Source organism: Corvus cornix, chromosome 5 (assembly GCF_000738735.6).
Source record: "Corvus cornix cornix isolate S_Up_H32 chromosome 5, ASM73873v5, whole genome shotgun sequence".
NCBI classification, from domain to species: domain Eukaryota; kingdom Metazoa; phylum Chordata; class Aves; order Passeriformes; family Corvidae; genus Corvus; species Corvus cornix.
The window spans coordinates 12,235,852-12,247,166 of record NC_046335.1 but is presented as its reverse complement, the minus strand read 5'-3'; the positions used below and the strand labels follow the sequence as shown (position 1 = coordinate 12,247,166).

General features: G+C 42.9%; 1 protein-coding gene across 1 annotated transcript in view; it reads right to left on the bottom strand.

The window, feature by feature from the left end:
- Positions 1-54: 54 nt before the first annotated feature.
- Positions 55-11,315, bottom strand: part of CCDC85C (coiled-coil domain containing 85C) — a 110,267-nt gene continuing 99,006 nt past the window's right edge. Inside the window, exons 5-6 of the mRNA XM_039552630.1 lie at positions 5,431-5,529; positions 55-3,830 (exon numbers count right to left, since the gene is read on the bottom strand). Of these exons, the coding sequence (XP_039408564.1) occupies positions 3,741-3,830; positions 5,431-5,529 (189 nt within the window). The 3' untranslated portion in view covers positions 55-3,740. The remainder of the gene's footprint in view (positions 3,831-5,430; positions 5,530-11,315) is intronic.

Genomic DNA, 11,315 nt, shown 5'->3' with positions numbered 1-11,315 from the left:
CTATAGTTACTCCAAGATACTTACTCCAAGATAGTTCAGCAGTGGTCTCCCAAATCTTATTCATCAGTTTATTTAAAAAGAATGTATTTTATTTTATCAGCTAGAAGTATACACTATCACAATCAATCTCTTACTTCATTTTTACTAAAATATTTCAAATGAATGTTTTACACACATTATCAAAAAAAACTGTACTATTACTTTCCTTCCCCAAAAAAGCCAGAGTGGTTCAATAATAGGTAAAAACGCGTGCTAAGGTCTAAAGAATTTTGCTATATACACAACAGCAGGTGCTAACTTTTCCAGTTCTTTGTAAATCATATACAGAAAATATAGCAGGGCTGTAAGATCACAGGTTTAACAGAAATCAAACTTTAAACTGATTTCTAAAGCAGCACAAATAGACTTTCCCCACATTATGAAAAATATACAATTTTATCACTTTACAGTCATGCACTTTGAAAAAGATCAGTAGTACTCTTCCCCCCCAGTTTCTAGAAAGATAAAAGGTCACTTTAACACTGATTTCATTTAATATCTAATATTTGGATAAAAATGTGCCATTCTCAAACAAGGTTGTGCTCAGCAGTCTTATCAAGGTGCAAAGAGCCAACTGAAGCTGCTTACACTGCAGCATTTCAGGAACTGTTAGGGAAATGCTGCTTACTCCAGTCACTCCAACAAAAGCCAAGGATGTGATTTTACTTTCCTTAAGCAAGCAAAGTCCATTTGTAAACAGTAGATGCTTTCTTTGCCAGAGGATTGCAGAACCCAGGGCTTCAATCTTGAGGAAATTATCTTGGGCTATTGCCCCAAATATATTAACTTAATGGCCACTATTTCAAGGGATGCTCCCCTCCAACTTAATGTACAAAGCTCCTCAGGTAGTTTTCACTGAATACTGAGCGCATAGGTAAGTGAATTTAAATATGTGTATAAAACATCTTTTTAGACAGCTGAAAATTCAGCACCCAAGTCATCCTGTAAAGTCACTGAGCATCATTTTACCCCAGGAAGACATTTTATAGCTCAAATGGAGCTAAGTATGAAGAGTAGCAAGCCTAAAAACCCCTGAACAGTAACACCCCAAGGTACAGCACTGTCATGTTCTTCTGCAAAATCAGTGATGCATGTCTTACATTGAAAATGATGCTGCCAAATAAAATTTTAAAAAGGGCAGTACCCTACGAGTATGAAGGTTGTTCAGCTGAACTGCTGCCTACCCTGTAAACTGGCTCTTCAGGGTTTGCAGGGCTAATTTCAACTGCAGTTGCTTCCCTTGTAGGTGAGATGTGCAGGTGGAACAAAACAAGCTTTGCTTGAAGTCATTGAATAGATTTTGAGAGAGATTTGATAGCAGGGAATATTTGAATGGGAATCACATAGTGGTGAGACTAGTAATCTGATTAGTATAGCTCTTATCTTGATATCTAAATTATCTTATCTTATCTAGAAGACCTGCTAATAGCCTCATATACCCCTTAAATAGTAAGCATGTCATGAACACGGTTAACTCTCTCCAAGTGCTGGGAACATTTGTGTTGCTTTAGTTAAAATTCACTGGCATAAATCAACTTTGTTCCAAATATACTTGAACTCTGCTTAATCCAGCAATCAGATGCCACCAAAGTTAAAACGGGCTAAGCAGATAGATTAAAGTAACCCTCTGTTTGACATTAAATGTTAAGGAATAATGATGCTCTGCTTTACATCACCTTTTCTGGTACAGAATCTCAAGGTATAAATTGTACAGAAGGAAGACAAGTAATCACCAATGGTGACTAGAAACTGGAGGTTAAAGAGCAAAGAGGAGGAAATCCAGAGTCCTCTAGAGATGCTGTATCTTAAAGGAGACAGTCAGACTCTAGAATGGATTTTTCCAGACTCCATGGAATGGAAATACTATTAGACTGAGAGCTATCTAGCCCAGTGTTCACTGACTGAGCAGTAGTAAGAAACAATCTATTGGTGGGTGTGTGAGTGAGAGTATGCACTTGTGTTTTGTGGGTGGTTCTTGGTTATTTTTAAATAACCAACTCAACTGTTAAATTTACATTTCTGCAATGAATACTGAATGAATACTTACTTACTCCTAGTGGTTACGGTGTATTTTGGTTGTATTCCTTCTCTATTTTTTTACTGGTTACAGGTTTCGGCTCTGACACTGCAAATTCTTCAGCCAGGCAGCTATAGTTTATTGTACACCACGGGACCAATTACCTTTCATAAGTTGCCACATGGGCTCCTTGGTATTGTATCAGTGCTCTGTGTTAATACAATACCACAAGTCAAGAACTCAACTGGTAGAACAAACTAATTTAGAGGAAGAACCTGTCGAGCTAATACAGTTGTCTGTATCTGTGACTGATTCTTGCAGAGAACAAAAAGTAATGATGTTTGAGGTCATTACATCCTCCAACTAATCACTAAAATCGATGCAACTTTTGAAGAGGAGGCTTTGATCTTTTCACATGTCTGTCTTTAAAATTATTTTACACCAATGAGTTCTAATAACGAAGCCCCGCTTCCTTGGACTATTGGGAAAGAACATCTAATGAAATACAGGGACAGCTGCTGTGACAACTTGGAAAAGGAGGGAGTCAAATTCTTACAACTACACAGGCAGCTACTCCACAATAGCAAAATATAAGTCCCATTGTTTTATATACAACCATTTGAAGAAGGAAAAACCCACTTGTTTTGGTTCATTGACAAAAATAAAGCTTGAATGGCAGGAAGTAGTCTCACCCGACAGCCCGTGTTCATGGAGTATTTTATTCAGCTCTGCAAGGTTGTTGTTTGGTTACCTTACACAGGAACCAGTATAGGTGAGGGATCCAGCAAGAACATTTTAAAAACCCACCCAAATCTTCCTTATGTGAACGATGAGCTGCTCTTGAAGATCCTGTGAAAGCCATAAGCATTGTCAGGATAGCAGTTTCTGCTGAATTATTTCATAGTGAAAGCTTTACAGGAAAAGTGTTGCCGCATTTGTAGGGAATACTGGTGTGTGGCTAAGTGACTTCATTCACATCATGACTGCAGAAATCTTGTGTCATTTGATCATGAAAAATTGTTCATTAACACCTGATACAGAGTCTTGAACCTTTATGTAAACTTGTGTGATGAGTACCACCATACAATGTAGGGCAGTAAAGTGTTTTTAGCTTGCCACTCAGTATTTTACACAGAGCCTTGTGAAAACAGTTTCATGTCATTCTTCAAAATAAGGACCTCCAAAAAGAGAGTTAGCAGCTCATGAATTTGGCAGGCAGTAAGCCAATGAATTGGAATTGTGTTTTCCTTGGCTGCCTGGAGCCACTAACCCAGCTATGAATCACTGACAAGCGGGTGGACAGGAGCAATACAAATGGTGACTTCTCCGCAGGTTAAGGGTTCTTCTTGTTCCTCTTAGAAATTCTCTTGAGTTAGTTAATTCTACAAACAGACCATTACAACAAAGCAGGTTTGAACTACAATACAAATTATGCAAGTCTGGCATTATTGGATGGTTACCCAGTGAACAGTAGTTCCAGAGCACCACAGCCTGGAAATCAGGCCTTTAGCTGCCATATTTACACTATTGTTACCAAAAAAAAAAAAAGCTGAAAAAAAAAAGAAAAAAGGAAACCCTGAAAAAACTCAACCCCAACTCCCAAAGAACAGGCAGCCAGAAACACTGAGTTTTGCCTCTTTAGTGTTCACAGAATCCATCACTTCCAGTCACCAGGACAGTGTTCCTACAAGGGCCCCTTGAACTGGTTTCCTGACAGATGTTGCCTGATGGAGGGTTTGGAGCTCGCAGCATCACCCAGCTTTCGCCAGACAACCTGTAAGAAAAAATAAAGGGTTGGGGGAGAGAAAGACAGGAATTTAAAAAAATCCAAACAACAAAGCCACTGAGGAATGGTAATATTTTTTTAATTGCAGTCTGAAAGACAAAACCAGCCCTTTCCTAGAGCTGGGCTGCAGTTCTCAGCAGGGACACTGGATGGCATCTGTGCACCAGTTTCCAAGGGAAAAAAACCATTGATGCATTTTTCTAATTAGTCTCTCTTGAAATTAGAACCGTTTTTGCCTGGGGTAATAGTATAAAACAAATACACTAGATTCAGAACTTAAGTTCAATGGTAGGTCAACCCTGCCATGCTTACAGGAAAGATGCTACCATGAACAGAAAAGATAATGAAAAAGATAATGATTAAAATTATATATACATTACTTTCTAAAAACATACATTTTATCACTCTAGGGCCACTATTTAAATAAAAAATAAACTGAAAAAAACTTTATAGCTGCCTTGAATCTACATGAAATGAATATTTAAAGAGAAAACAGCTGATGATAGACAAATAGAGATGAGTCAGTTTGGGAGGGTAAAGTTACAGTATTTTACCTTTCCCCCAGCATAGCTACAAGGGACTGGGACTTTGAGCAGACAAAATATCCTAAAAAGCAGGCCCTCGTTTACTCTGGTCTTGCCTTTGCTTATAGGGATCCAGCAATCAAAGTGAAGTGCCTCAGCCCTTGCCAAGGATGCTCACAGTGATTTAGCTCAGCAAGGTGCACTTGTGTTCTTTACGCCTTGTTTTTAGGGTTGAGGTGGGTTTTGGAATTTAAACAGAGCATTAGGCCTCTCTCAACTGCTGGAAGGCACTAAATGATGCCACCTGGGCTGTCCTCTTATGTGGGCTTCGAAAAAAGAAGGCTCACAAGCATCCTCCTCCCTGCTTTGGGCAATTGAACAGCACATCTCCAACTGCAGGTGACAGGCAGCTCGGGCTGTGTTCCAGCAGAAATCCCAAAGCTTGTTCAAAGCCAGAGCATGGCCAAGGTGCTTGGAGGCTGGAGGCAGTGCAATGACAGCAGACACCGCAGAGCAGAGGCTGGCTACGAGCACTCGCTGTACAGGATGTGGCCAGCTCAGTTAACAGTGTGGTTGCCCAAAATGACAGCAGTGTTAATAGCACCCCACAGATCATGATGCTGTTCAATGACTCCAGACAAGATTCTCCCTCTGACATTACCATGTGGCTTAGGCTCAAACCCATTCAAGCTGTACAGCTTTAAAGATGGCAACCAATTGCTGCTTAGCCCAAACCAAGTCCTTAAGGGTACAGGTGGAGACAATTGCTAACAGGACTCTCCTAGACAGGGAGAGCCTCTTGCTCAGTCCAGCTAGTCCAGCTAGTCTGTTCAGCTAGACTAGCTACTCCACAGCCTGAAAGGCAGTGAAGTGGGAATTGTCAACTGAGCAAAGGCTGCTCTGTGCAGTGAACAAGGCACTTAGATTACCCAGAACAGTGGTCAGCACTCTTCCCTTGTGCCTGTGCACCTCACAAGGCTTACACACAGCAGATCCCTGCTCCCTCATACTTCTAAAAAAAGACCACAAAAGGAACCCCGAGAGTTGCTGGGAGGAGTTCTTACATTGCACATTTCACGAACAATTGCCTTCTCCTTTTCACTTAAGTCTTCTTCATAGTTGTCTTGCATTTGCCTGTCCAAATTTTCATGGACCTCAAGGACCTACAAAAAAACCCCAATATTACAAAACCATTATGATCCTCAAATAATTATTTGTGTCTCTAAAAAATTCATTAACAAGTATTTAAACTGGCAGGATTCACAAAGCCTCAAGACAAGCAGACAAGCATGACATCAAGCTGGGTACCTCTGTCCTCCTGTTTCCCCAGCCATGTCCTGCCTCTGTCCCACCACCTGCATGGTGTGGCTGCTGCCACAGTCCTGGGGACCATTGGCAGCAAGTTGCTTGTGCCCACAAGTGCATCTCTTCCAGGAAGGCTGCTGATAGCCCTACCTTCCAGGCAGCACCCCAACAAGCATGATGTTGTGCCTCACCAATGTGCTGCCCACACCCCAAACCTCTAGAGCAGCTCAAGTGGGAGCCAGCGCTAGCCTGCCACATCCCACTGCCCTGGCCACCCCCACAGAGCTCCTTCAGGGAGGCAGTGCCCAGCTGTGGCCAGGTGGTCCCTTGCTCACAGAAAGGAGACTGCCTGGGGTAAAGGCAGCCTTCACTTCCAGCTGGAAACACTGACTTGAAGGATACCCCTCTGTCACGTCCACATGCATTCCAACAGTTCCTCCACACAGGCATCTCACACAAGGTGGGCATATCACAGCACAGGAGCCTCCAGGTTTTACTCTTGCCTCTGTGCTGATTCACACACCTCACCCAGGGCTTCACCACTGATGAGTCAGGTGGTCAGCTCAGTGTGCAGGGTCAGAGCTCCTGCAACCACCCAACGCCGTCAAACAGCACATGGTCTCATTCACCACGATGCATCCACACACATATGAAGGAGTACAAGCGTAGTTGTAGGAATAAATATTCCCATACATCCTAGGGAGATACAGAGCCAGATGCAGTGCTAGGATGGGTTCCAGCCTTTGCTGAGGTATATACAGCACTGGCTGCTCCACGAAATGGGATAGCAGAGAAGATTATCCCCAGGTCTGCTTCAGCACAGCAATCCTGCTGTACTCAAACTGTGTTACAAACAAAAATAGGTCATTCTCCTAGGGCCCACAGCCTACTTGGGACCAGTCTTTGCACCAATAGGAATTATCCACATCCATTCTAAGAAGACAGGAAGGGCAAGAGGGATGCAAAAAGCATGTACATGCTGACAAAGAGAGCTTCTATTTTCTGCTAAAGAGGAGGGAATTAATTATTGATCCAGCTGGACTCATACATTGAACTTGCTTGTCTGGAGCCCGTGTGCTTCCGATGCTGGCTGCAAAGCCAGCAGCCTGCAGGATCACATCCTGGCGTGGAACACCAGGGCTGCCTGGCTGGCAGCTAAACAATGGCTGTGTCCACAGGGCAAGTGTCAAGGACAACCATGGGGGAGATTAGTTAAAGATCACATCAGCCCCAGCCTCTGCTTTCAACAGCCATCCATCTTGCAGGCACAAGACTCTCAGTGGACTAAAATAAACTGTTTTTCTGCAACTTGTGCTTAAATTAAACCCACATTCCTTAGTCCAGGAGGTGTGAAAAGGTGTCACAGCATATTTCTTTCAGTGGAAATGTCTTTTAATAGAGTTAACCAGGCAGAGCTGGAGCAGAAAGATGATCAGATGGAAGTTATGTTTGTATTTAATTTCTGAATCTCATTTACTCTGGAAACCATCCTGCTTCCCAGGCTCAACCCGTGTCTGGCTAAGCACTTTGTAAAGATGCGTTAGCATCTTGGGCATGGGAAAATGGGATTCATAGTGATAAAATGCAACAGCCTATCCAGGAAAGGCATGTTGGAAGAAAATACACTCTGAAGAGTTAAATAACCTCTTGAAGCAAGACAGGAAGGCCTTTTCTTAGTGCTGACCCAGGCCCAGCTATTCTCAGATACTGCCAGACACCTCCTCAGCCATTTAGAAGAACCAGGTTAATGTTCCTCCAGTTACACCACTGGGACATGCCTTCACATCAGCTATCTATGGATCAGCTAAAGTTCAAGGACTGCATTCAGTGTAGGTCTAAGAAACTGGGGTATGTCCTTCTGTGATTTCTGCCACCTCCCAACCCAGGAGCCTAAAGAAAACAGACAAATGTACCCCAGGCTCAAAGTGGCTCATGCCATCCCCTCCTTTTTGCTTTTCATCAAGCTGCACTGACAGTACTTGGTCCTCCATTGACACAGCAGCCCTTTGTTATCTCCCTGGGTAAAATGCCAGCCAGTGAGAGCAGCCTGCTCCACTCGGGCATGGGGCTGTTCCACATGCAGGAGGATGGGGCTAGACTGGGAAATGCTGCTCTTCTGCATAGGGATGCCACTTCCTGAAAACAATTTTCACCTTGCTCTCAGTGGGCTTGCTGGCTTGTCTGGCTTTCTCCCTACTGATAAGTAAACTGGGGAACACCTCCAGGGTTCTTTGAGACCGCACTGATGTCTGTAAGCAAGGCAGTGTCACCACAAAGCCACCCAGTCCACCACATCCACCTCCCTTCTGACTTGCTGTACTGACCCCATATGGCCAAGATATAAACATATTTTAGAAACAACAAGTATTCAATCAAAAAAAACATCACTAAAGAGTCTGAATGACAATAGTAAAGCTTTGGAAGGGAAGCTGAAAGTTGAGGTATTCCTTCCTGTAACACAAAGCACTGTGGGATTGAGGGATGCTTTCCAAGTTGTGGAAACCTCACTAATTTTGTTGCTTCATAAGTCAACTGGACACAGCACTGGGAAACACAGCATCCTGCTTCAGCAAGGAAACAGTCCATATGCCCTGCTAGAATTTTTCCCTAGTTTTGGAAAGCCAAATCCTGTCTTATCCACAATTAGTGGGAGTGATGATCACCTGCTTGATAGCTCTATGTGCATGGAAGAGGTCCAGGCTCCTGCTGTGGGGGCAGCTGGGTTATAGGCTAAATGTCATTCTCTTACATTTGTCTCCCCATCACCTTCCCAGGTCTTTAGCAGGTTTGTTCAGTTCCTAAGAAAAGTGCTTTGATGTTCAGTGAGATACTGAGCTGTAGCATATGTACCTTTTATTCTTGTTAGCAAAAACAGCTGTTAGGAGTGCCAACCTGTCATCTTGCTCCTTATTTAGTAGGTGCAAGCAAACAAAACTATTTGAGAAGGAAAAATAAAGAAAATCCTAAATGCACTCAAGGAAGAACTTACTCTAAATTGCAGGCAGCACTTCAGCCACATAGATAGAATTTAGCTGGCAGAAAAATCCCAAGGAAAAAGCCTGGGATTTTACGTATGTGGGTGCAGATAGAGGCAGTCCAGAAGTCCTGCAGATCCACATGAAGTGGACAGCCCCTCAGTGACTTTTGCTTGGGCACAGAGATGCATCCTTGCAGCCTTATCACTTGTGATGCACAGATTTGCATGCAAGCATTCCACAAGTGGAGCCAACTGCACAGAATCATAGAATAATAGAATGGTTTGGCATGGATACCATCCATTGGATCAGGTTGCTCAGGGCCCCATCCAGCCTGGCCTTGAACACTTCCAGGGAAAGAGCATCCACAGCTTCTCTGGGCAACTTGTTTCAGCGCCTCAGCACTCTCACAGTAAGGAATTCCTTCCCAACACCTAATCTAAACCTGCCCTCTTTCAGTTGAAACCATTGCCTCTTGCCCTGTCACTACGTGACATAAAAGTCCCTCTTCCTCTTATTTGTAAGCCCCCTTTATAGGACTGGAAGGTGCTATAAGGTGCCTCTGGAGCCTTCTCTTCTCCAGGCTGAACAGCCCCAGCACCCTCAGCCTTTCTTCATAGGAGAGGTGCTCCACCCCCTTGATCATCTTCATGGCCCTTCCATCTCTCTTGCCTTTCCTTGCAGTAAGGAGCTGGCCTGCTAGAGCCATAAGGACTTCCTTTCTCAACCAAGAAGGGCTTTTTCCAATATCTGCTGTGGTATAGTCAAAGTCCCATTTGTAGGCTGCTCTCTTCTCAAGAGAGTCATGATGTGTATCACAGGAGGTGAGGGTCTAAGGCAGCAGCTGCATCCAGCTTCCCACATGCAGGGGCTGGCACTGGAAAAGCTACCCAGCTCTGCAGGGTGCAAATAAGACCCACTCCATATGCTACAGCATGATGTGGCCAAAAAAACATCTGCGGCTGGAGACTAATAGCCACTATTTCACTGTGCCACAAGAGAGGAGGAGAGATTGAGATCATGACCAGTTTCTTCAATCTTTCAATTTCCCGATGATCCTTGGAAATGGGCCACAGGATGGAAAAATAAACACCTTCTCATCTCTCCCTGCCACACTGACCTACAGGAGAATTTCCTCCTCACTTCAAATGTGAGAATATTTTTAACCTCAAGCAAGTGAGCAGGACGCATCACGTGAGATCATTTACGCCCCATGAGATGTGACTGCTATGTCACCTGCTTCCTCACTCAAGCCGTGACACTTTCCACGGTTTTGGAGACAGAGAAGTGCACCTCACCAGCCAAACTATGAAATCACAGAGGAGAATTTCTTCTGAATTTCTTCTAGCCCTTTCTAGGAATCCACAAAGCTCTGAAGCAGAAGGATTACTAATATGTGCAAACAACCAGTCATCCAACTTCCTTTCAATTCCTTTAAATGAATCATTGCGCCAGACCTTCCAAACTTAATTCCAGTTTCCAAGAATCTTCCTCATTAATTTTCAATCCTTTTCATAAGCTTATCAAACCACATCTTAAAACCATTTATGTTTCTTGCCTTTAGTAAAAAATTCAGTCCTGTAATTCCTAAAGCAAATAGGAAACTAATTACTCCCCAGAATATGATCATAATCAATTCATAAGTATTTGATCTTGTAATTTAAAAATGCTACCAGCTCTGCTTAATACTATCCCTCACCACCACCTCGCCAAATGCAATGAAGAGCAGGAGCAGAAAGGTATGAACCCCACTGTTTGGGAAGAAAAAGCCAGCAGCAGTAGTCTGGACTGCATCAGGGCTTGGATGATTAATTGCAATCAAAGCCAAGTCAGTACAAAGTGACAGAAAAACAAAGGTTCACATGAGTTTGCAACATTCTGCAAGGCAACATTTAGCAGATCCATCTGTATATATACATATATATATACATACAGGAGAAATGTCACCCACAAGCACATTGCAGCATAGTACAGGATGGAGCTTTCTGATAGCACAGAGCCATTCACAATATGCAAAGAAGAAACTTGTTGAAAAACACAGGACAAATACATGTCAGCAAGTGAACTGCCACTTGTGTGGTCAGCTCCTTTGGGAACAAGCAAAAGCTGTACTAAAGGTATTTCTTAATCCTTGACCATGCTGGACATCCTTGTCTTAGGTAGTTATACAATCAATCAATAGGAGTTATACAATCTGGATGTATAAAGTCTCAAGAAAGCTGAAAAATCAAGATTTTCAATTTGAAGGATCATTTATAATTTAAATTCAAATTAGACCTAAATCAAACCAAACTTCTCTGCCTTTAATAACTACTTCAGAAATAGTGGCACTCAATATCCTCCTAGGATCTTGGAACTGCTCAGTTGAACCAACATCCTTGCCAGCCACACCACTGCTTCTTCTGACATTTGTTGGTTTTACCACCATCACCACCACCATCACAAAATCTGTCCTGGAGCCAAGAGACCCTTGACAGGCACGATATACTAAGCTAGAAACATTAAAAATTAGAAAATTTAGAGAATTTGTAGATCAAAACTATGAGCAACATCTGTGCCATTTATCTACCTGTCAGATGTGGAAAGGTACAAAGCAAAGAGCTTTGTAAGCATCTCTCTCCAGGTCTAAGATCATCCAAGCTAGTGAAGCCACTGCTGGACCTTTTTTC